Source organism: Sus scrofa, chromosome 4 (assembly GCF_000003025.6).
Source record: "Sus scrofa isolate TJ Tabasco breed Duroc chromosome 4, Sscrofa11.1, whole genome shotgun sequence".
Classification (NCBI taxonomy): domain Eukaryota; kingdom Metazoa; phylum Chordata; class Mammalia; order Artiodactyla; family Suidae; genus Sus; species Sus scrofa.
In genome coordinates this window covers 25,301,483-25,329,075 of record NC_010446.5, presented here as the reverse complement: position 1 = coordinate 25,329,075, position 27,593 = coordinate 25,301,483, and the positions used below count along the sequence as shown (strand labels likewise).

Below are 27,593 nucleotides of genomic sequence, written 5' to 3'. Positions count from 1 at the left end.
ACACCAGCCATAGTAAGACACCAATGACCCAGAGGCACAAAAAGTGACAAAGAGGGCACCAGGTGACACTTCTAGCAGATGTCCTGGAAGGTGGAAAGTGCAGAATCTCAAATGTAACTACAGGCAGCTTGGGCAAAAGAAATCAAAAACTTGTGCTATGGTGCCACCTACTGGAAAATAAAAGAAAGACCTCTAATTATAATTCCTCAAATAGAATCAAGTTAAAAAACAAAACAAGCAAACAAAAAAACACTTCACCTAAATAAGAAAGGTGTTGACTACTTCAAGTAGGCCAGCAGAAAAACAAAACAACTAAACTCATCATGAACCATGAAGAAAAATAGTAATACAGTATCAAAATAAGAAAATGATCATTCTCTGTAAATCAAAGTCATGAAATATTGCAATCTCACTGATAGATAATTCAAAATAGCTGACATGAAGAAACTTTCAAGCTACAAGAAAACTAAAAAGGCAATCCAAATGAGTCCAGGAATAAAAGTATTGAAAAGAAGGACTACTTTACCAGAGATTGAAATTCTAAAAAAATAACCAAACAGAAATTCTGGAGCTGAACAACTCAATAAATGAGATGAAGAATGCATCAGAAAGCACTGGAAATAGAGCAGACCATATGGAAGAGAGAATCAGTGAGCTTGAAGATAGAAATCTAGAAATGGTACTGGTAGAAAAGGAGAGAGAATTAAGATCTTAAAAAAAAAAAAGAATAAATTCTACAAGAATTATCTGACCCTACTAGGAAGGACAACATTAGGATAACTGATATTCCAGGAGAAGAGAGGGAAAGGAGGCAGGGCAAAGACAAATACTCTATGATTTCACTCATATGCTGACTATTAAAACCAAATAAAAAAACAAACCAAATAAAAACAGACATATAGGTACAGAGAATACAGTAGTGGTTACCAGAGGGGAAAAGGGCTGGGGAGAAGGTGAAATGGCTAAAGGGGATCAACTGTATGGTTGACAGATGGAAACTAAACTTTTGTTGGTGAGCATGCTGTAGTGCATACAGAAGTCAAATTATAACGTTGTACACATGAAACATCCACTATTATAAGCTAATGTTACCTCAATATACAAATAAGACAAACTTTTCTTCTGGCTAGAATCAGAATCATATAAAATTACTCCAAAATTGCATATTTTCACATAAGTATGGCCAAATTATTTAATTAGATAAACCAGTAAAATGTTTAACATACCTATATATAGTTTTATTTTATTTTACCTATATACAGTTTTATTTTAATTTACATATATTTGTCATTTTTCAATCTCCCACAATTAATGATCTGACTAAAGTAAATATGTGACACCAACAACCTAGAAACCAATGCATAATATTTTAAACCTAGTATTCTCATGTGCAGCTGATGACTATAATGAATCCAATTTAAATTAGATTTCTAGCAGAAGAAAGTTCTACATTAAAGATAAATAGTGAAGCAAAGGAGATAGTTTTATTAATAATAACACAGAAGCACATTTGTAGTTTTCTAATTATTGCAATAAAGCAATCTGTCTTTAAATTTTCAACATATCTCAGGTATGTTGAAAAACAACAACGCTTCGGTTCCTTCCAGTAAACCATATTTCATGCTCACTCATGGTAAAATTTACTGAAAACATTCACCTAATTAGTTCCAAAATATCCATCACCATTTTATTACTCAATTATTATCTTGACATTCATCATTTAAGATGTTACATCAATGACAAAATTATTGATTTGTATTTAATTTTTAGAAGGAACACAGAATACTGGGGGGAAAAAAAACCGGGAACTCAGAGTAAGAAAACTCAGAATTCAGTCATATCCGACCTAAAAGAACCATTTGACTCTGGCCAATGCATTTACTTCTCTAACCCCCTGTTTTTTCATCAGTTACCTAGGGTTTTTAAGCTGACAAACTGCCTGATCTATGTCGACTCTGAATGTCAAGTCTATGTTGGGAGAAAACTGGTGGCTGCCTGATTCTGAATCTCCCCTTCAGTGCCCCTAAAACTATGTAAATAACCAAGGATGAAGATACAACCATATATGGCCTATGCCTTCAGAATACTGCACCCCTGCCTGTCCATAAATAGAGACAAGAAAATTCCTACAGAGTTCAACTGCATGACTGTGAATATAGAGTATAGATAGGAAGCTTAAGAGGGTCTGTAAAAAAAATAGAGCAAAAAGGGGGATATAAACAAAGCACAGGCGAAGTCATCCCCAGAAAGAGAAAGTCAAACATGAAGTGTAAAAATACAAACTATACCACTGGGGTTTAGTTCTTCACAGCACTGATTAAATGAAGGGAATTTAAAGTGTGTAGGACTAGAAGCCACAGTCTCAGAGAGTGTTAGTTATGAAACAGATACCACATATAGTAAAAGGATGGTATTTGATGAAAAAAATGAGGCAGTGAAAGAAAATATTTTTTTAAAGTAAAAAATAAAGAATCCTAAGAAACAAAAATAAGACATGACAATCTTTTTTTTTATCCTCACCAACACCATACATAAAAGAAACTAAGAAGAGAAAAAAATGAGAACATTCTCAAACTTGGAATGCTGTCCATGAAATGAATAGAAATAAAAAAAAGATAACCACATCTAGACAAAATTACTATGATAAATCAGAAATGGGAATCAGCACTTTTTTTTTGTTTTTGCTTTTTAGGGCCACACCTGAGGCATATGGAATTTCCCAGGCTAGGGGTTGAATCGGAGCTGCAGCTGCATGTCTACACGACAGCCACAGCAACACCAGATCTGAGTCCTGTCTGTCTGTGACCTACACTGCAGCTCACAGCAATGCCAGATCCTTGACCCACTAAGGGGGCCAGGGATCAAACCCTCATCCTCATTGATCCTAGTCTGGTTCATTACCACTGAGCCACGAAGGAACTACAGCAACACATTTCTGATGAGAAAAAATTTCCCCTAAAAACAACCATGGAGTTTAATAAATTTTTTTTTTTTTTTGTCTTTTTTGCTATTTCTTGGGCTGCTCCTTCGGCATATGGAGGTTCCCAGGCTAGGGGTCCAATCGGAGCTGTAGCCACAGGCCTACACCAGAGCCACAGCAATGCGGGATCCGAGCCGCGTCTGCAACCTACACCACAGCTCATGGCAACACCGGATCGTTAACCCACTGAACAAGGGCAGGGACCGAACCCGCAACCTCATGGTTCCTAGTCGGATTCGTTAACCACTGCGCCACGACGGGAACTCCTTAATAAAATTTTAATTCAACATCCCAAACTAAATATACTCAAACGATGAACTAGGGATATTAAAAACCTCTTTGAATCAGACAATAAATAGTAGGACTATAAATGGGTGTAAGACAGGTTATAATAAAACAGAAGCTGATTTAACACAGGGAAGAGAAAAAAATGATAAAATTATAGTAGAAGTGAAGATAAATATACAAGACACCCAAGGGGAAAAGATTCAAATGAAAGTTCTGTAATGGACACTAAATAAAAGCAGAGAAAAAGAACAAATTCAAGAGAATGAAAATGAAATGAAGAAGTGAAATGGATCAGTTCAAAAGCACTTGAAGTGCAAATGGATAAATAGCCTAAGTTAATTTAATATTCCTGAAGAAGAAAATCAAATGAGTGGAACAAAACTCATGTTTATATGTATAATCTAAGAAAAATTTCAAATATAAAAGAAGCCTAAGGTCTAGATTTGACCTTTCAAGTCTAGATCTACTAGGTGACAGAGAAAAATGATCTGGTACAGTCACCTCTCAGACTGAATCTTCTAGTTATAAAAAAGAAATTCTAATGAAGCTTTTCATTAAAGAAAAAAAAATGATCAAGGGTCTCTAGGCAGTAAGCTGAAATAACTCACAAAGTCTCAAGAATTAGTTTGATATCAGAGTTTTCCAAAACAACATGCAAAGAAAGGCTACAGAGAAGGAGAATTTGCAAGAAATTTAAGAGCACAGAATACACTTATAGGATATTATGTCCAACTAAGCTGCCTTTCAAGTAAATAAACAAAAACAAACAAAAAACTATAGAAGAATAGTCCTGAACATGAAGAACTTGTAGAAAACTGTACACATGTGCTCTTCTACAGAACACACCAGGAGAAGAGCTCTTTATAATCAAGAGATGAGTAGAAAAAAATGGTAAAGAACTGATTGTGAGAGATTCATATTTTAATTTTATTTATTTTTCTTTCTTTCCTTTTTTTAATAGTTATTTCCCCACTACATGTTTTTTTTCTACTGTACAGCATGGTGATCCAGTTACACATACATGTACACATTCTATTTTCGCACATTATCATGCTCCATCATAAGTGACTAGACATAGTTCCCAGTGCTACACAGCAGGATCTCATTGTTAATCCATTCCAAAGGCAATAGTTTGTATCTATTTTAATTTTATAACCAAGATTAAAATAAGGCTGGGATCCTGGATAGAATAATAACTATTTTCTGCCAAAATAAAGAGAATATAACAAAAAAAAAAATACAAACGAACAAAGGAGGACTTTGAGCTTTCAGGAAAGCAGGAAAGTCTTCAATTGCTACATCTGGATCTAAAGTGTGCAGCTGGAACAACTGATTTGTTCTTAGTACCCTCCTCACCCCCTTGTCCTCTTGCTGTAAATGTTCGAAGCACAATTTGTTTCCCAATTTAAAGAAAATAAGAACCACCAAGTATGAAAACCCATATTTTCTTGATTCTTCCCTCCACTCTATACCTATATATTTATCTGCATTCAAAACCATCATTATACATTTACTTCTGATAGCCGACAGCATGTTTATTCTCGCTTACGGTTGCTCTCCACGATCTTATGTCTAACAATTCTCTCAGGGACACTTGAGTACACTGTTGAGTTCCCAGTTACCTAATTACCATCAAATCTACCAAGAGTTCTATTTCAGTTGTAACACATTTCTGGATTGTGGAGCTTATTCTATAATATAATTATTGTGCATTACAATCACTACATTTTAGCTAATAGTAACTACTTGTGTTTCAAATCTTCCCATGAGAGTCTCCTGCACTAAAGAACCAGGTTCCCAAATAAAGGACCCAGATCTCTTACTTGAGCTCCAGCAGCATATTAATGGGATCAATTTGATGTCTCACAATGGAATTGCAGGCAACAAGCCTAAATACATTTCCCTACTTTTTACATAAGACCCTCCTTCATTACAATAAATTTCCTTAATGTCACAGCTGTTCACCCAGTCACTCAAGCATAAAGCTGGGCGTTATCTTTGATTATCTGCCTTATTTCAACACTACTCTCACACATCTGTTTGGATTTCAGGGTCTGCCAATTTTGTCTAATAAAGATCTCCAGATTCTATGGTCTCCTTACAAGCTTAACTGCCATTATCTTGCGTTTGAGCTTATCTATTTTCTGGATGATTAATATAACTTAATTCACTTTTCCCTTTGATTTCCCTTCTATACAATTATCAGAATGATCATATACAAATATAAATCATGGAATATTAATCACTACTTACATCCCTTCGTAGTCTCCCTATAGCTTAAAGGGGAGCGTCTAGTCTCATCTGCTGGTGCCACTTCCTTCTTACCATCATGTTTCAGAAATAACAACCACTTGTAGTTGACCCCTTTCAGACAGATGTTTCAGGATTCTTGTACATTTGCCCATGTTCTTTACTCTGTCTAAGCTCTCCATACATCTCCAACTTCGTTGACCTGATATTACCTCCTGTCTTAAGCCTGCCCTGATACCTTGTCCCTTGTCAATTTAATTACTCTCTCCTCTGTGCTACATTGTAATTATACAACCTTATCCAAGACAATGTATTTTTATTTGTTTATGGCTATGCCTACCTCTTAACTGACAACACAGGGATTGCCTGAAAAGAAAAGCTCATGCCTACATCTCTTCTCATTGTGTAGATCTATAAACTGGAGGTATTTAACAAATGTTAATTAAGTGAATAGTGGAAGAAGAATACAAATTGTAATTTAACACAACAGTAAATAAAGCATTTATTGTTTTTAATTCTTTACCTCTATTCTTAAGAATAATTTATAAATTAAGGCTTTTTAAACTAAACTGAAACCATTGTTCTTTATTTTTAAATCTTGCCATGTAAACGTTTGTGAATAAATTAATATATTTAAATATTCACATAGACTTTTTCATTATAGAACTAGGTAGAAGCAAGCAAAATACACTAGGTTATTATTCACAATTGAGTGGACCTCAAAGTCACATCATTATTTAAATGTTGCACTTGACAAACAAATTGTTTGCACATGTGGAGAATACATGAAATGATATATTTCTAATTTCTGGCATGATGTTTGGTCTATAAATAGGTGTTCAAGCCATGTTATTTACTGTCCTTTTCCTGATAGTTCCAAATAAGCCACATATGGAGAGGGTAGATTTCTAGAGGTCAGCTTATCTTTTAGAGAATGAGAGGCCAATTTCTATTTTCCAATCAGCTCTACTATACTTGATTCATAGGTGAATTAAAAGAGAGAATATTCCATCTCCTTATTACTACAAGGGATATATCAAGAAGCAAATGATAATATTTTGAATAGTTTTTGCAAGCCAATTTGAGTCAGTTTTTCTTCTGAAATAAACTTAATATGGCCTGAGATTTGTGAAAGCTACAATCAATATGGATGAGAGTTGAGGGTGCTGGTCAGAATATGCTGCTTACTGATGCCCTCAGAATGTTTTGTTTTGCTTTGTTTTCTTCCCTCCCACCCCCGGCCTGGAAAGCAACTATAGGAACTGAGTAGTAGACTGAATCAGAAGACTATACTAAACAGATCAGTGGGAGAAACCACCTGAAGATTTCAAATACTTCTATTAATAGAAAATACTATCATTTTAAAAACAATTTCTAGACATCTTTGGGGGACCACTGAGTTCCATTTTCTAATTTACTATTTTTAAATTAAACTTAATTTTTTTAGAGAAGTTGTAGGTTGGTGGTAAAATTGAGCAGAAAGCGTAGAGTTTCCATATACTCCCTACCACCAGATACAAACCCTCCCCTACTCCATATATCACACTGAGGAACCTACATTAACACATCATCATCTAAAGTATACAGTTTTATTAGGTTTCACTGTTGTTGTTATACATTCTATGGATTTTGGCAAGTGTATAATAACATGTATCTTCCACTGTAGCAACATACAGAATAGATTTACTGCCTAAAATTTCTCTGTGCTCTGCCTATTCATCCTCATCTCCTGGCCCCTACTGGTCATTTTACTGTCTCCACAGTGTTAATTTTTCTGGAAAGAGATATAACTGGAATTATATAGTATGTAGTTTTTTTTTTTCAGATTGTATTCCTTAATTTAGTAATACACATTTAAGTGTCCTACATGTCTTTGTATGGCTTTATTATGGCTCATTTCCTTTCAGGGATGACTAGTATTCCATTGTCTGCATGTACCACACAGTTAATTTATCCATTCACCTACAGAAGAACATCTTGGTTGCTGCAAGTTTTGGTAATTATGAATAAAGCTTCTATAAATATACATCTGGAGTATTTATGTGGTTGTAAGTTTTCATTATCATTTTGGTAGATAAATACTAAAGAGTGTGATTGCTGAATCATATATTAAAGGATATGTTTAGTTTTGTAGGAAACCGACAACTGTCTTCCAAAGTGATTATACCATTTTGCATTCCCACCAGCAATGAAAGAGAGTTCTGGTTGTTCTACCTCCTCATAAGTATTTTAGTTTTGTCAGTGTTTGGATTCTAGCCATTCTAATAGGTGTGTAGTGTTATCTCATTTTAATTTGTGGTTCCCTAATGACATATGATGTTGAACACCTTTTCATATGCTTATGTAACATCTGCATATCTTCTCTGGTGTGGTATCTGTTCATGTCACCCATTTTTAAACTGAGTTGTTCATTTACTTACTGTTGAGTTTTAAGAATTATTTCTGTTTTTTGAGTAATAGTCTTTTAACATATGTGTCTTTTACAAATGTTTTCTACCATTCTGTAGCTAATCTTCTCATTTGGTTTACATTGTCTTTTTCAGAACAGAAATTTTTAATTTTAATGAAGTTCAGATCATCTATTACTTCTTTCATGTTGTGCCTTTGTTGCTATATCTGAAAAGTCATCACCATACGCAAAGTCATCTAGATTTTATCCTGCATTATCTTCTAGTAGTTATATAGTTTCTTATTTTACTTTTAGGTCTATAATTCATTTTGAGTTAATTTTTGTGAAGTGTGTAAGATCTATGCCTTGAATCTTCTTTTTTCTTTTCTTTTTGTTTTTTTTTTTGTTTTTTTTTTTGTTTTTTCAGGGCCACGCCCCACGGCATATGGAGGTTCCCAGGGTAGGGGCCGAATCAGAGCTGTAGTCTCTGGTCTACGCTACAGCCACAGCAATGCCAGATCTGAGATTCATCTGTGACCTACACCACAGCTCATGGCAATGCTGGATCTTAACCCACTGAGTGAGGCCAGGGATCAAACCTGCATCCTCATGGATGCTGGTCAGATTTGTTTTCGCTGAGCCATTATGGGAACTCCTCTTCTTCCCTTTTTTCTTCTATTTTTGACACATAGATGGCCAGTTGTTTCAGCACCATCACACTATATGTTGAAATACTGCATTTGCTCCATTGTATTACATGTACTCCTTTGCACAGGACAGTGTATCTTTTTTCTGGGTGGTCTATTCCATCTCAATGATCTATTTGTTCATTCTTTCATCGCTACCACACTGTCTTGACTACTGTAACTTTATAGAAATTCTTGAAGTTCAATAATGTCAGTCTTCTCACCGTGTTCTTTTTCAATATTGAGTTGGCTATTTTGGATCTTTTGCCTCACCATATAAACTTTTGAATAAGTTTGCCAATATCCATAAAATAATCTGCTGAGATTTTGACTGGGATTGTGTTAAATCTAAAGAGCAAGTTGGGAAAAACTGATATCTTGGCACTATTGAGTCATCCTATTTGTGAACATGGAATATCTCTTCATTTATTTAGTTCTTTTCTGATATCTTTCATCAGTTTTGTAATTTTCATTGTATGCATATATTTTAGATTTACACAAAAGTGTTCCATTTTTGAAGATGCTAACATAAATCAGAATGCATTTTTAATTTCAAATTCTATTATTTATTTCTAATTGGGTTCTATTTCAATCACACTAAAATATTCTTCCATGTTTGACTTATTTGAAGATAAACTGAATAAATGTTGCACTTCCCAGAATATGACAGAAATGTTTTTAAATAACCCATATATTGTGAAAAAATAAAACTGTATACAGTGTAGAATTTTATGTAGCTATGTAATAGAATATTTTCTGTGTAACAATAACAATAGAAATATAAGGCTTGTTTAGGCCTTATGTACATTTTCTCATTTTTTTTTCTAATTAGCATTCCATTAAGGTAAAAATATCAGGATTTCCTGTCATGGCGCACTGGAAACGAATCCAACTAGGAACCATGAGGTTATGGCTTCAATCCCTAGCCTCTCAGTGGGTTAAGGATCTGGTGTTGCTATGAGCTGTGGTGTAGGTTGCAGACGTGGCTCAGAACCTGCACTGCTGTGGCTGTGGCATAGGCTGGCAGTTGTAGCTCCAATTGGACCCCTAGCCTGGGAACCCCCATATGCTATGAGAGAAGCCCTAAAAAAGCAAAAAAAAAGGTAAAAATATTATTCTTATCATTTTACAGATGAGGAAACTGAGACATCGAAAGACCTTGGCCAGGGTTCCTGTGAGCAAGCAACAAAGTTGAATTCAACACTATGTTTGACTCAAAAGTCCATGCTCTTAACACCTGAATGTTATCAAACCATATTATAAAACACAAGAAGCCCTGAGGATTAACATTCATTTGGTATATTTTGCCAAAATATTTTTCTTTCAACAGAAAGCATCATTAAAATTTTTGATAGATGCTGTAATCCCTCTTACGTTATTTTTAAACGTTGACATGACATAAAAATATGGTGGTGATTATTCAAATTCTGTAAAAATGCATGATATTTACAATGAGGAAGAAAACAGTATTGAAATATATTTCCTTGCCAAAAACTAATTTTGCATGTTTTGACTGCTATGAGCACTTCCATCTCTTAACATATTTTCTTGCTACATCTCTTTTATCTACTGTCGTTAAAGTGTTTTTTTTTTTTTTCTTTTTGTTTTTGCTTTTTTCTCTTTTCAGAGAGAATGCTTTACTTCCCTGGTCCAGTCCAGTTCTTTATCATCTTGTTTAGATCATTGCAAGTCAACCTATGTCACTTTATTCCAAACTAAACTGTCTTAGGGCAGAAGGCATACAGTTGATCCTTGGTAATGTAGGAGTTAGGAGTATCCACCCTCCCTGCAGTAAAAAATCCAAGTATATTTTATAGTTGGTATTTCATATAGATGGTCCCTCTGTATACCTGGTTCCTCTGTATTCTCAGTTTCACATCTGTGGATACAACCAACCACAGATTGTGTAGTACTGAAGCATTTATTATTGGAAAAAAATTCTTGTATAAATGGACCCACACAGTTCAAGAGTTATGTTGTCTGAGAGTCAACTGCATATATCTGCGTATACACACACACACACACACACACACACACACACATATGTATGTAGGCACACACACATATATACACATGCATATATATTATATATGTATATATCTTTATATACAAATACATAGACAAACTTTTATCTCAGTGGTGACTCAACCAATGCATAGGTTTAACACACACACATATAAAGGTATCTTTATATATAAATACATAAATAGACAAAATTTTCAACTCAGTGGTGACTCAATCAATAATTTTTACTAATATGAGAGTTAGCACTGAAAATCAGATTATTTTAAAACATTTACTCTCTTCTTCTCCCCTTTTTATTGGGCAGAAGCCACTTTCCTACTTTTTAAATCAGGGCTTGCCAATGTGATTTAATTTGGCCAATGAATTTTAATAGACCAGATACTAGGAGATCTTTAAACATGTATGTATGGTTGATGGATACATGGAGTTAAACTCAGCCTAGATCAGCCCACACTCAGTCTATCCATAGAGCTGTGAAAATAAATAATTACTGTTTAAACTAATGAGTTTGAGGGTTGTGGAGATTACCGCTGTGACCAATAAACTCCCTAGTACCACATTCAGAAAACCATTTATATAAACATGTACCTCTTTGTACACAGTTAGATAGGCACTATTCCAAAATTCTTAACTTCTGCTTATAATATATAATAAATAACATTTCAGTCTCTAATGATTCTTTTGCTTGCATTGATACTACACGTTTTTCTGCTTTTTTTTTTCTTTTTAGGGCTGCACCTGGAAGTTTCCAGGCTAGGGGTTGAATTGGAGCTGCAGCTGTCAGCCTATACCACAGCCACAACAATGTGGTATCCAAGCTACATCTGTGACCTACCACACAGCTTACAGCAATGACTGACCCTTAACCCACTGAGAGGGTCCAGGGTTTGAACCTGTGTCCTCATGGATACTAGTCGGGGTTTCCACTGAGTCAGGACAGGAAGTCCCTGATACTACAGTTTGATTTGAAAATATCTTCCTCAATTAAAGTGGATATAATGAATAGCCATCAATATAACATGTATAAAATTAAATTATTACTGGCATTGAGGGAAAAGACACATTACTTTAATGACAAATTGTGATGATTATAGATTATCTGACAAAGGCCTTGTACAGCCACAAAAGTGTATTTGTCAATCAGCCAAGTGTACATATCTTGGATACATGGAGAAATGCAAAGTGCGAAGTAATTTAATGCAATAGAAAGTGACCCTTTCAAAAGCAATAGCTCATACTTTCATTTTGGGCTCAAGCACTACTTATAGTGACTGTGAGAAAAATCAATCTTTATGAGACTCAATTTCCTTGTTGGAGAGGAAATGAATATAATTGATTCAGTTATCTCAAAATCTTTTCTAGCTCCAATCTTCTATTATTTAAATAAATACCAGTTCCTGTCCTCAGGGGAAAATTGGGTGAGTAGCCCACCTAAGAGTGTGCAGAATGTTCTTTTGTCAAGGAAAATGGACATCTTTCAGTCTCACAGACTGATACCTGGCCTTGCACAAAAGCATGACTTGCTCTTACCCATCTCTAAGCCCTTCCCAGGACTACACCACAGCTTTCCCTCTTTCCATTTTTGCCATATATCCAGGTATTCTATCAGCTGCTCAAATGGAACTTGTCTTCTGCACACACTGGTCATGCTGCCCAGGTTCCAGCCTCAGTAACTCCTAGTCAGCATCAGGTCTCAGTACAAGCTCATCTCCTCAGGAAAGCTTTCCTTGAGGCCTGCATTAGGTGCCTTGTTATAGTCTCCCAAAAACATATTATTTTTTTCATTCTTTTTTTTTTAATTTATTTTTTTTATTTTTTTTATTTTCCCACTGTACAGCAAGGGGGTCAGGTTATCCTTACATGTATACATTACAATTACTTTTTTCCCCCACCCTTTCTTCTGTTGCAACATGAGTATCTAGACATAGTTCTCAATGCTACTCAGCAGGATCTCCTTGTAAATCTATTCTAAGTTGTGTCTGATAGGCCCAAGCTCCCGATCCCTCCCACTCCCTCCCCCTCCCATCAGGCAACCACAAGTCTCTTCTCCAAGTCCATGATTTTCTTTTCTGAGGAGATGTTCATTTGTGCTGGATATTAGATTCCAGTTATAAGTGATATCATATGGTATTTGTCTTTGTCTTTCTGGCTCATTTCACTCAGGATGAGATTCTCTAGTTCCACCCATGTTGCTGCAAATGGCATTATGTCATTCTTATCACTCTTTACAGTTACAGTTATTTGAGAAATGTCAGTCTTTGTCCCCTTAGAATGAAAGCAGTGACTTCATTATTTTTTTTTAATTTTTAAAAATTTTTACTATGTACCCTATCCTCTTCACAAGGCCTGGCACATATTGAAACACAATGTATATTTTTTAACTGACACTACTTTTACTATTCTAGTGCCACTCATTCTCATTCTATGGGTGTAGAAACAAAGGGCTTAGTTCTCACGACCAATTGGACACAGTCAAATTGGATATTTTAGGAGCAGTTTTCTGAAAGAAATTGTATTGAATGGAAAATAAAATAAAATAAAACAAATCTTTTAAGCTAATAAAGAGAAAGAACAAGAGAATACATCTTATTCCAATGTAAATTTTCAAGAGTCATGCTTAAAAGCCCTCATTATATTGAGGGCAGATTGAAATGTTATCATGAAAATTCCACACAAAATGCTGTATACATGTTACTTTGTAATTGTTTCAAGAATGAGAAACACTTTTAGCAGATTACAAGATTTCAATAAAGAAAAGGAAAATGATATGAATAGAAGAAATATCTCAAAAGATGCAATAATGAGAAAAGCCAAGAAGGCACACAGGTTCTATGTTAACTGACCACCATCAGATAGAAAGGCGTTACATCTGGAGTAAATTCTGAAAGACTTATCCCAGAACTCACATAAAGAATGTCCCTTTGAAGGTATATTAGTTTATGCAATGAATGAATATTGAGTATAATATTCTAGGGCAAAACAATGAACATATCAATATTCAATTTATCAAATCTAATAAAAGAATGTTAGAATTCAAAGGAAATGTAGAGACTATTTAATCCAAGCTCCTTGTTTTAAATATAGGGGAACTTTTCTTCCTGAAAATATTGAATCAGTAATGTACATGGCACAGCCCAGAGGAAAAAGAGCTATTTACACAAACGAACTTAGGTTCCAATCTAATCACACAAACACTGAAATATATTTTGTAGCATGCTAATATTATGTCTGTATATGACAAATAATTTAGTTCCTAAAAACTAAAAAGTTTAATTTTATTTTCAATATAATTAAAAATTATTTTTATTATTTACAGAGTGCATTTTGAAGAGACTATCAAATCATCATCTAAGCATGTCCTTTAGATGACTCTGATCTCATCAAATTGAATTCATTTTAGTTAAAGAACAGGATATGAGAAAATAGGTAATATTTATATAATTTTAAAAATAATATAATTGTGCCTTACATAATTTTATTTCCATAATTTGATTTTATAGCACTGGAAAACTAAGAAATACATAGGAAGATTCAGGGGAATTCATAAATTTCTAACAAAGTCTCAAAAGATCTTTAATATCCACTCATTATTAGTTTTCAGCTTTAAAGCATATTTTTAAAACTAAATATTTAAGGATCAGTTGTTAATATCATAGTAAGTATTTTTTATTTACCATGTCCCCAAACTTGATATTAACTATAAATGACTTGTGAAGCTTTTTTTTTGGAATATTGACTTTTTTATCATTTATTTATACATATATTTTTTTTCTACTGTACAGCATGGTGACCCAGTTACACTTACATGTATAAGTCTTTTATATCAAAAGCCATTTTGGTTTCACGTTAATCTCAGTGAGCTCTTTTGTAGATTACAGTTTGATATATTTATTGGACAATTCACTGAATTGTGGTTTTATGGGGTTACAGTTGGAGTGTATAGAAACTTTGGTTCAATATACTAATTAAAAAGGATAAAAATGCACACATATCATTAGCTCTTCTGCCATATACCAGAGTATCTACACTATGTAAATATCTTATATGATGAATACCTTTTTAAACTGACTCTAATCAGAAATATAGCAAGACTTAATATTGGGATTCCACAAATGGTGACTTCTGGAGAAATATCCTAATAAAAAGATGGAAGAAAATCATGTAAGTGGAGCAAAAATTTAAAAATCTCATATAAATGGAGAAAAAAGAATGTTTCCAGTTTCAATAAGAAATAGTTCCTCACAAGAACAAGTCAGGTTTTCTTAGGCAGGTACTAGCAGGATTAAGAAATGAGTAGCTGATTATAATGAATTTTTACTTTGGATCATCATACACAAGACTAAGAGTGTTTTAATGAAAAATGGAAAAATGAATGCAATCAATTTTCACCACTTCTTTTTCTGCTTGGGTGTAAATTTCCCTTATTATAATCCTATTATATTATTGACACTCATTCGTAATACCTTAAAAAAGAATAAGAAAAACTTGAAATCTGCAAAGTGCAATCATTTTAGGACTTAAAAAATAAATTCTGAGAATATATTACTCTCTTCTGCTTAAAGGTATTTTAAATGAAACATTGTTCTTGCTTTCTTATCAAAAACTGTCAAAACATTTTGCTCATAATCTTTTTATTTCTCTCAAAATAATAATAAAATTAGAGAGGCTTATATTAGTTTTCATTTTGAAACATTACTTGGTAATATTAACACAGAAATGTGTTTACAGCTTGAGATATAACTGAAAAACAATAAATTGACCGTATTGAAAAGACACTTCTTGATCAATTTTAACATATCTGTACTCCTGTAAACCATTACCATAGCCAAGGCAATGAAGATATCCATCACCCACAAAATGTTTCTCTGGCCCCTTGGTAATCCATTCCTCCTGTCATCTCAGTACCTACAAAACAATCTACTTGCTATTACAATGAGTTTTCTAGTTTTTTATGTTAATAGAATCATGTAGGATATACATCTTTTTTTGTCTAGTTCTTTTCACTGAGCATGATGGTTTTGATTTTTATCCATGTTGTTGCATGTGTTAATAGTTTTATTTTTTATTTTTTCTCTTTTTTAATTGATGAGTAGTATTCTATTGTGAGTATTCTACTCACGTATGGATAAACATTCAGACATTCAGATTGCTTCCAGTTTGGGGATATTTTATGTGTGTGTGTGTGTATGTATGTATGCTATGTATACTTACAAAAGTCTTTGTACAGACATTTACTTTCATTTCTCATGTGAAAATATCTAGCAGTGAAATGGCTGGGTTGTATGGAAGGCATGGGTTTAAATTTAAGAAACTGTCAAACTGTTTTCAAAAGTGGTTATAACATTTTATGTTCTTACCAACATTGCTTATGAAGTCCAGTTGTTCTATTCCTCACCAAGGCAATACTTTTTAATTTGCACCATTCTAGTGGGTATATGGTGGTATCTCCTTGTGGTTTTAAATTGCATTGCCTTAATGATGATAATGGTGAACATTTTTTTCCAAATGCTTTTTTGCTGTCTGTATCTCTACTTTGGTCAAGTGACTGCCCAGTTCTTTTGCTGATTTTGAACTGGATTATTTGCTTTAATCTGTTATTGAGTTATTAAACTTCATTAATAACTCCTATTGGGATATCCAAGATCAGGGTGCCAGCATGGTAGATTCTGGTGTGGACTCTATTTCTGGCTTACAGACAAGCACTCTCCTTCTGTATACTCACATGGTCTTTTCTCAGTGTGTTTACCTGGAGAGAGAGAGAGAGAGAGCAGGCTCTCTTGTGTCTATAGGGCACTGATCCATCATGTAGGTCCCACCCTTATGACCTTATCTAAATCTAATGCTTCACCTCCACATACCAGAGCATTACGGGTTAGGATATCATCATATGAATTTTTTTGGGGGGGGGAACAGTCCATAACATATAATATGCTTTTGGTCTGCTATCTCAAACCATAACATATAATATGCTCAGTTCATAGCATATAAGCTTCAGTTCAGTCCATAACATATAATATGCTTTACATCTGCTAAGTACACTTTCCCTAAGCCAAGCTAACTATGCTTTTCTTCTAGTTTTTCCCCCTAAATTTTGTAGCTTTAGCTCTTATATTTAGGCCTAGAATCCATTTTAATTAAATTTATTTGATTACACTCAGGAATGTTCCCTCTATAACTACTTTGGCAAGGGTCTTGATCATGAATGGATGTTGGACTTTGTTAAATGCTTTTTCTGTGTTTATTGAGATGATCATATGATTTTTGACTTTTTTTTTGTTAATGTGGTGTATGATGTTGACTGATTTGTGTATGTTGAACCATTCTTGTGAAGCTGGGAAGAACCCTACCTGGTCATGTTGTATAATATTTTTGATATGTTGTTGGATTCAGTTGGCTAAGATTTTGTTGAGAATTTTTGCATCTATATTCATCAATGATATTGGGCGATAGTTTTCTTTTTTGGTGGTACCTCTGTCTGGTTTTGGAATTAGGGTGATGATGGCATCATAGAATGAAAGTCTATTCAGCAAATATTGCTGGGAAACCTGGACAGCTGCATGCAAAGCAATGAAACTAGAACACACCCTCACACCACGCACAAAAATAAACTCAAAATGGCTGAAAGACTTAAATATATGACAGGACACCATCAAACTCCTAGAAGAAAACATAGGCAAAACACTCTCTGACATCAACATCATGAATATTTTCTCAGGTCAGTCTCCCAAAGTAACAGAAATAAGAGCAAAAATAAACCCATGGGACCTAATCAAACTGAAAAGCTTTTGCACAGCAAAAGAAACCCAAAAGAAAACAAAAAGACAACTTGCAGAATGGGAGAAAATAGTTTCAAATGATGCAACCAACAAGGGCTTAATCTCTAGAATATATAAGCAACTTATACAACTCAACAGCAAAAAAGCCAATCACCTAATGGAAAAATGGGCAAAAGACCTGGATAGACTGTTCTCCAAGGAAGATATACAGATGACCAACAAGCACATGAAAAAATGCTCAACATCACTGATTGTAAGAGAAATGCAAATCAAAACTACCACGAGATACCACCTCACACCAGTCAGAATGGCCATCATTAAGAAGTACACAAAGAACAAGTACTGGAGGGGGTGTGGAGAAAAGGGAACCCTCCTGCACTGCTGGTGGGAATGTAAACTGGTACAGCCACTATGGAGAACAGTTTGGAGATACCTTAGAAATCTATACATAGAACTTCCATATGACCCCACAATCCCACTCTTGGGCATCTATCCAGACAAAACTCTACTTAAAAGAGACACATGCACCCGCATGTTCATTGCAGCACTATTCACAATAGCCAGGACATGGAAACAACCCAAATGTCCATCGACAGATGATTGGATTAGGAAGAAGTGGTATATATACACAGTGGAATACTACTCAGCCATAAAAAAGAATGTCATTTGCAGCAACATGGGTGGAACTAGAGAATCTCATCCTGAGTGAAATGAGCCAGAAAGACAAAGACAAATACCATATGATATCACTTATAACTGGAATCTAATATCCAGCACAAATGAACATCTCCTCAGAAAAGAAAATCATGGACTTGGAGAAAAGACTTGTGGCTGCCTGATGGGAGGGGGAGGGAGTGGGAGGGATCGGGAGCTTGGACTTATCAGACGCAACTTAGAATGGATTTACAAGGAGATCCTGCTGAGTAGCATTGAGAACTATGTCTAGATACTCATGTTGCAACAGAACAAAGGGTGGGGGAAAAAAAAGTTATTGTAATGTATACATGTAAGGATAACTTGATCCTCTTGCTGTACAGTGGGAAAAAAAAAATTTCTGTACATAGTGTGAGTTAAGGTAGTGTTAAGATTTTTTTTTCATATGTGTGTATCAAAATGTTTCAGCACAATTCATAACAGAGAATATCTTTTCCACATTGAGTTCCTTAGCACCTTTTTTGAAAGTCAATTGACTATAAATATGTGGGTATATTTCTGATCTATTCATAACAGAAATCTTAAGGCAGAGAAAATAACCAAAACATTTTATGTAATTTTCCATTATCCAACAAATGATTTCAGTGATAACTAAGCAAGATTATGTCTCAGTGTCACAGTCATGTAAAAACCAAGGAATCGATGCTATTTTCAAAGCATCTCAATCAATCTCATGATATGATTTGAGAACAACAATAAAAAAAAAATCTAGGGCCAAAACTTAATTCATAAATAATTGCATTAAGGCACAGGTGCTAAGATTAACAAAGAATTTTGCCCACTATGGATGTACTCTGTTAGTAGAAGGAAATTACAGAACTGTAATGTTTCTGACTCCTTTCCTGAAAAAAGCAAAGAATGTGTTGAATATTACTTTCTCAAATATAACTGTTCCTTTCTATGAGTGCATACTCTCCTGGGGCCTCATCTATGTTTCCTCATGCTAAAAATTTTTAAATAAAAAATGAAAAAGAAAGAAATATATCTGATTCTTCAAGTACTGAATTATAAATATATCTTGCCTTTTTTCTATGTTAAGAGCTAAATAACAAAGAGATGGAAAGTATGTTAATCAGGATTTAATTAACTAAAAGTGACAGAAATTGGAACTCACTGTGGCTTAAACAAGGAAAAGTTTATAGCCTTATACAATTGGAGAACCAAGGCTTAGTATTTCCCTCAGGCGTCTATAAGTTTCAACGTTTTTCCACAATACTGTTTTTCATTCCTTCCAACTGTAGATTCTGCCTTGTCTCTGTTGGCATGTTATTGACATAGGTAACAAAATTTGGCCACCAGTAGCACCAAGTTAAATGACCCTTAAGAGATCACAACCTCAGAAAAAAGATTTTCTTTCACCTAGAATCTATATCAATTGCCCCAGATTCTAGACTGATAACTGTTTCAAAAGGAATTCTGATTAGTTTAGCCCAAAACCATAGAGTCATACAGAATCGGAAGAGATAAAATTCAACAAAGCCTGAAGTAGTTCAACTACTAGAAGAAAGTAGAAGACTATAGAGTAAACACAAAAGCAGACTCTTTAGAGAGAAAGAAAAAAAAAAATACTCTTTGGAATTAATTTACACCATAAGTAAATTACCTGGATAAGATATCTTTATTAACTTTTTAGAAATAACAATTTTAAATAAACTCTATGAAATGTCAATGTAGTTGAAATCTATTACCTATATCCCAGAGAAATTTCAAGCAAAACATAAATGGCCAATATTAATCCAAGAAATAAAGAGCCTTACAGCCATAGGAAAAAACAAACAAACAAAAAATCCTAAATATTCACCTTTGAGTAAAAATGACCAAATGGATTTACAGCTAGGTTCTCTCTTACTCTTAAAGAAAAAATGTACGAAAAAATATATAATTTACAGGAGGTCTACATTCAATATTATCTCATGTAAAATCTATAGATGATAAAAAAGATATCTTTAGATCAAATCTGGAAAGGCTTTTTAGCAGGTGTTCCATTTAGAACTAACACACTACTTAACTGAAAGCATGGTAATCATGAAAATTATTTTTAGTAGGTGATGTTGACAAAGCTATCTGCAAATCAAAATTTGAAACTTCTCAAAATGAACCCTGCTTCAATTGTGAGTTCAGTTTTTACATTATGGAGGATGCAAGAGCATGATTTTCACATGAGGAAAAATATCATAGTAAACTAAACTTTTGTGGTCATACTTTACCATGTATTACATCACATTATATAGGCCAAATCATTTGTTCAGCTTTACTGAACAAATAATCATAAATCAGCTATGGCTGGTATATCAAGCGGTTGCTAATGGAAATATAAAGATGACTATGACATATTTTCAACCTCTTATGTAGTCTATATGATACAAGTTTATAAGCAGAGGAAGTGTTCTTTTGTAAAGGGTGGAGTTAGGGAGATGGAAGAAATATTTGAACTTTGTCTCAAAGAGCGAGTGATGAGATGCTGAGTTAATGTTAGAATATGGCTCCAGAAAGAATTTACTGAGTGTAAGAGAAGTGTGAAACAACTTGCTAGGTGCAGAGAATTATGGATAATTTTATAAAATTGGATTGTAAGGAGAAAAAAAATGCTGGAAGATAAGATCTATGTAGGTTTTGGAGTTTATCTCTGGCAATTAAAAGTATGGAAACAAGAGTTCCCGTCGTGGTGCAGCGGAAATGAATCCGACTAGGAAACGTGAGGTTGAGGGTTCGATCCCTGGCCTTGCTCGGTGGGTTAAGGATCTGGCGTGGCTATGAGCTGTGGTGTAGGTTGCAGACAAGGCTCGGATCCTGCATTGCTGTGGCTGTGGCAAGGGCTGGCAGTTGTAGCTCTGATGTGACCCCTGGCAAAGAAACTTCCTTATGACGCAGGTGTGGCCCTGAAAAAGCAAAAAAAAAAAAAAAAAAAAAAAAGTATGGAAACGGGAGTTCCAGTTGTGGCTCAGTGAGTTACAAACACGACTAGTATCCATGAGGATGCAGGTTTGATCCCTGACCTCACTCAGTGGGTTAAGGATTTGGCATTGCTGTGAGCTGTGGTGTAGATCGCAGATGCGGCTAGGATCCTGCGTTGCTGTGGCTGTGGTGTAGGCCAGCAGCTGTAGATTAGACTCCTAGCTTGGGAACTTTCATATGCTGTAGGTGTAGCCCTAAAAAGCTGAGCAAACAAACAAAAAATTTGGAAACATTTTAAGCTGCAGTATAATATGATTACCTCTCCGTTGCTGGGAGATCACCTTTAACAGTGTGGAAGTTAGATTGGAAGAGACCAGATTGAAGGAAGGGAGAAGAATAAGGGCATTATGCACTAAGAATCTCCTGGATTTGTTTCAAATATCTCATCTCTGTGTATATTTGTGTATGAATAGTTGGGTATATTTTTCTGTCACTACAGTATGATCTTTCTAAGAGAGAGACTATCTGGCTGTTCTTTCCATATTCAACAACTCTTTTATTAGCTGGCCCATAGCAGACCCTTAGGAAGCGCAAGTGTATGTATGTGTGTATATATATCTATCTATCTAAATTATTTGTCGAAAATTGAGCAGAGAACAAAACAAAATAATTCCTAATTCTGCTGCTTTACTATGTAGTTCCAGCTTTTGAACTGAAGTAGACCAGAGAGTGTTGAAAACATCCATAGGACTCCCCTGCTGCTCTAAAGTGTTAATGAGCTTTAATAAATGTATTCTTTGCTGAAGTGTTGTTGCTAATGATTAATACAATTTCTAAGGTTTAAATGACCACCAGATTTCTAATAGGCAACTTTCACAGATAAAGAAAACGCTAAAACCAAGAGGATTATAATGTAGGGGGAAAAGAAAAAAAAAATCAAGGCATAGATACTTGCGAAAGAAGCTGATCATCCTTTAAATTTTGTAACTTTTATTTACTGGGATGAATGAGGATTTAAAATGAAGGAAGAATATATTTAACGTTATAATTGGGCTAACCTTTTTATTTTTTTAAACTGACACTTAGACAGATTTCCTGCACTATTCAAATTAATATACTACCAAATTTAGTCTCAAGTTAAAAACACAGAATGCATGTATCCTGTCTCCCTGACAACATCATGCATTCATTTGCCTGTGTCTGGACACAAAGGCATGGCTAGCCAATGTTTGAAAAAATAAGTTATTATTATGCAAGTGTGAGAATTATTTTAGTTAATAATCCATTGTTTACCTGATAAGATAGAGAATAAATTTTTACAATATAAAAAAGTAAATTCAAGCTGCATAACATTCTGATGGTCTCTTTTATATTTTCATCTGTTAAAGCACAGATTTCAACTGAACTTAATAACGTACACATATTTTTCCCATCAGAATTTTAAAACTGCATTTCTAATCAGTATACTGTATATATCTTTATATGCATTGCCTCTATTTGATTTTAATCAAGGTTAACCACGTGTCAAAGATATTCATGATTTCACAGTGTTTGCATCTCTCGCTTATAAATGGATCTAAAACAAAAGTTTTGCTATATACATATAATTCATAATTGATCTGCATTGTTATCAATATTGGGATGGGCAGTTGCAATTCAACACGAGCTAATGATCTGAACAATGATAACATGTATTTAATCTAAGAGGTTCACGGATAAGTTACAAATCATCATCATGATCAGCATCGGTACCCTGGATTCTTTGAGGAATTAAGTCTTTTACTTCATATTTAAATACTTAATAATTAGTAGGGAGTTTTTTCCCAGGCAATTTGTATAAAGTTTATAAAATTACATTGTGTATGCTGGGAAAGGCAAGGCATCCAGAGTCACTAAAGCACAGCATTGTATAGCGGACAAAGGGAGAGATGAGGTATGCAGAACAGACACATTTTAAAAGAAAAAAAATTGTTATATTTAAAGAAAAGTGAAATCAACATTTTTAGTTAATTTAAGGAGGAAAGTATTTTGTTGAAATATATTCTTGCTTATATTCTGGGAAACTTACTTTATAGATGCAATTAAACTTGAATTTAAAGTATTCTCTGATGTTATTAAGATAATATATTTCTCATAGTAGCAATTTATCATTACCTTTATAGTTAACCTTGAAGCCAACAGATCCAACACTTTCATCTGTTTGAAGGTGAAGCCACATTTGGCTACTCATGCTCACTATTAAGTCTGGGACAAAGCTTCCAGTAAGCCTAAAAAGAGATGGATAAATAAAGGAGAAACAGATTATTAAAACATCCTCCATATGCAAATTAAAAGAAGAATGTGTTTCTCAATACTCTCTTAGGTAGAAACAAACAACAGCCAGATAAACTTACAAGTATGTTGTTTTTTCAACTCAATGAATTTTATTATATTTATAGTTGTACAACTATCATCACAAACCAGTTTTACATTTAAGACTATATATGATCATATAACAGAATAGATAAACCATACAATTTAGTGATCAAGGTTTATTATAAACAGGTGCCATTTTATGTATTTAAGTAGGATAGATCTTTCATATCCTGGAGGCAAGATATAAATTTCAGACCACTGAAAATCTTACACTACTTTTTGAACTGAAATGAAAAAATGGACCTATAAAAATATATAAGTTGTTCTCGTTTAAACTCCAGGAATACATTTCATTTTAACCTCTCAAGTTTCATAGAATTTTGTTCTAAAGAAACATTGTGAAAAATATTTAAGTCCTGTGCAAAATAATAAAATGGCAAGGAATATAATATAACCTTTTAGAATATTGATGTTAGGCTTGTTGTGTTACGTATGTTTTACTATAAATATATTTTTTTAAAGAGTAAGCTGCTAATTTGACGAGGCATCACTAAATCTATGCATTACTAATCTCATTCAGTAATGCTCTACTTTAAACCCTAACAAAGGAAATTACTTAATATTTCCTCTTTCATTAATAATGTTTTAGTCACATATATGAACTGAAGCCAAGGGTCACACAAAGGAGGAAAGCAAATGAGTAAATTAGACCTTTAAGAGAAAAGTGTGTAGAGAACAAAAAGAGGAAAACAATGGATTCGTTGCTGAGAAAAATATCCATAATATCAGGGAAATCCAAATTGCATACTAAAAAGATAGGTTTTAAAAAGAAGAATTCCTAAATTTTTGTCTACTTTCCTGGTAAAACCATGGAGATTTCTAAAAAATTGCATGAGGAGAAGGTATAAAGTTTCCCTTCAGGGTATTCTAAAGGAGTGGTGGGCCATAGCATAATTAGACCAGCAGAGGGCAACATGGAAGACCACATCCTTGCAGGGACCATGGCAGCAGAATGTCCTGCTCATTTGTCAGCCACCAAAACTCATCATCATCAGCATACTGCATTAGCGACATAGCTATGTCACCAGTATCCAGCATTACAAAATTTATGGGAATCTATCACAAATAAACACAGTTAAATATTATGATTTAATTATTGTGTAAAATATTGAGGAATGTGAGATATAAAGATACTGTAAGATAAAATAAAATTCTAGATTATATTCACTTTCCTCCTGCCAAAGCAAATTTAAAATTATTCTAAGACACATGATTATTCATTCTCCTTTGTACTGTATGTGCATATCTATATGTATTTATATACATACACATATGCATTTTCATTTGAAAATGGTTTTCAAATGAACTTTGTGCCATGTGAACTTTCAGTTTTCAAATTGATGAGTTTATAAGTACTAGCCTTTTTTGAGCTACAGCAGAGAGATAAGTTTATGGGCAAGAATGAGGACTCAAGCTCAGAGACATGAGGGAAAGTAGAGTAAATCCATTATAAATTGGGGACAAGAAATTAAAACTCTAGGATGTGCATCAGCTATACTATATCAAATATGCCAACAATCTAATAGTAAATATCAAAATATTTTTATGGAAGATTATCCCTGTTTATTATATCCTGATATCCATCCTAATCATGAAATGTTTTATCAGCCAAAAACCTCTAGTACATATAATTTTGTCAGTTCATAAAGAACAGACTAATTATTCTGTTGTTAACTTGTTCTCCTATTAGCCATGATAGTTCCCAATCCATTGGTGGTATAAGGATAAACATAAATCTTTAAAAAAAACCAATTAAATATTTTCCTGATATCAAAGAAAAATCCCCCTTTCTCTTTAGCATTTCCCTTAGAAAATGTGAAATTACAAATTATATGTTTCTTATAGATGTAAATAAATTTTTTAAGCTAAACAAGCCTCATGTCAATTTTGCACTTCATGACTGCCTTTCTTAAAGCCCTTGGCGTTAGCTCTTCGAAATGTGAACATCGAGGAAAATGTCACCCTGTTTCTCTGTTTCTCTGGGAGTTTAAGCCTAGGCACAGAGTTCCATATTAATTTCCTATTTGTCATAAAGATAGAAGTTCTATTTTCCCTTTTGGTAAGGACAATTAGCATGTATGTAAATGGAATGTATCTGCCTGATATGTAAAGGATGAGATTTAGTTTTCTTTGCAATCTCTTTAGCAGACTGCCTATGGTGTCCATTAGTCTGGTCTAATGCTCATTTAATGTTAAAAGTGTTCCTTTCTTTCTACATTTTGTGGCGAGACTTAACTGAGTCAGCAGGAGATTTTATTTTTAATTATACTTCCCCAATAATTTGGTGATGAGGATAGGATACATATGGCATTCCATCAATTAGACCAGCTGAAGTTCTTGCAGCCACACAACAGTTGTATGAGATCCTCGATTGTAAAAACTTTCCCTTCTAGTGCTCTGCTCTTCTGGAATACTAACCAGGTGAACGATCCCTTCAAATCTAAGATTTTATTATTGGGTAAGCATGGGTATATTGGGCTCTAAAATCCCTTCATCACAATTAGCTTTGATGATGGAAAAATATGGGAAAGCCAGGAATGCTGCCTGTAGTTCTTTCCCTTAAACAGCTAACATCTCTCTGTCACATTTGAAATACTTAAGGGAATACGTACAGACTTTTCAGATTTGTGATGGATTTAGGAGGGCCACATTCCAAGCAAATTAATTTGTGTTATTTACTTGAAGGATATCATTCTAAGAGCAAAGTAAAAAAAATAATCTGGAGAGCCAGAAGGAAAGATTGAGAAGAGTGGAAGAGGAAACGTGAGAATTAGAGATACTTTCTCCCTCACAGGGCCCTCTTCTTCCTTTTTTTGCTGCTTCTGCTCCCTCAGCTCCCCTTTCACTTCCTTGTTTTTCTTGCTTCAAATAACTTCAGGGAATAGAGAAACGACGATTTTTTAGATATGTGGTTCCCTTTGTTAGTGAATCTCCCTACAAGGAAGGGTCACTAAACGGCTTATTTAGTTGGTACTAAATTACCTGCCCTGTTTGACAACACAGGCTTGTAAGCATCAAATCTAGCTCTGAGCTCACTCTGTGTCTTAATATGGGGTCTGTCTCCAGAAATCTCTTATCTTCTATATACCACGTATCTAGAAAAGCAGAAATTATAAGGAGCTGTACTCAGGGAAGTGTTGAGAACCTCAATAAAAGACTCTGTCCGTACATGAAAGTGACAGGATATAGAGTAGTTTCACTAGTTACTTGGAAAAAAGTAAACTATATTTTTAAAAAGTATTAGGTTGATAAATATACCAACATGAGAAAGAAGCCAAAGACCCATATAATTCTACTTTTTTTTTCTTTGTCACAATGTGTGGAAAACCAGATCTTCTTATTTAAGAATCAGTGAAGCTGATGCCTGTAAGAAGCCAACTTGCCAGCTGATATTATTCATATGAAAGCTTCTTTCCCTGATTTACAGAAGTTTGCAGACCTGCACAGTATGTTTCAAGTGTCAGACCTACACTTGGGTATGTGCACAAGCTATTGCAGGGAATTCTGCAACCAGCAGACTTTGTTCATTTGATGGAGCAAGCACATTGGGGACCGGAATATGATGCACCCCATCAAGAAGTAGAAAATTCCTACTACACCTTCACAACTGTGGAAGAACCACAACTTGGGTGAACCATGAAAGGACTGCTCATAGACTTTCCTTTAAAGGTGAGCTGGGAGAAACTACAGTGTTGTACCCAAAATAAAACATGTGCATCCCCCATTATTTTCTGTTGGCAACTTATCAAAATTTGCTCAAAATTTACTGGCCTAGATCCAGGGGCAGATGAAAATTGTCTTTGGTCCTATCCTTTGTCTTGGCTCTCTTGCTGACTATCCAAAACTGAATGGAGAGAAACATGATAGGTTGGTAAGGACAGACTATTACTTAAATCTTAGCAGTGGTTACTCAGTTGGGGAACAGTCTAGAGAAATATGAAGAAGAAAAGAAGTTAAAAACTGCTGCACATTAACTATTCAGTTAATACCAATTACTAAAAGGAAATAACCTTTACTCTGGCCAGATTGTGAAACTTTACTCATCTGAAGAAGAGAAATCTGTATGTCATTATTCTAAGAAACTAGGACCTGAGAAAAGGGATTGGAGAAAAAAGACTCCATAGAATGCAGAAACTGCAGAAACAGGACTAAGGAAAGCCCAGAAAGCTAGGGAA

The 27,593-nt window shown here is 34.3% G+C and overlaps 1 protein-coding gene across 6 annotated transcripts in view; it reads right to left on the bottom strand.

Moving 5' to 3' along the window:
• Positions 1-27,593, bottom strand: part of CSMD3 (CUB and Sushi multiple domains 3) — a 1,223,593-nt gene that overhangs the window by 542,381 nt on the left and 653,619 nt on the right. For all 6 annotated transcript variants that reach the window (XM_021090582.1, XM_021090583.1, XM_021090584.1 and 3 more), the window contains one exon: positions 23,158-23,270. In XM_021090582.1, the coding sequence (XP_020946241.1) occupies positions 23,158-23,270 (113 nt within the window). The remainder of the gene's footprint in view (positions 1-23,157; positions 23,271-27,593) is intronic.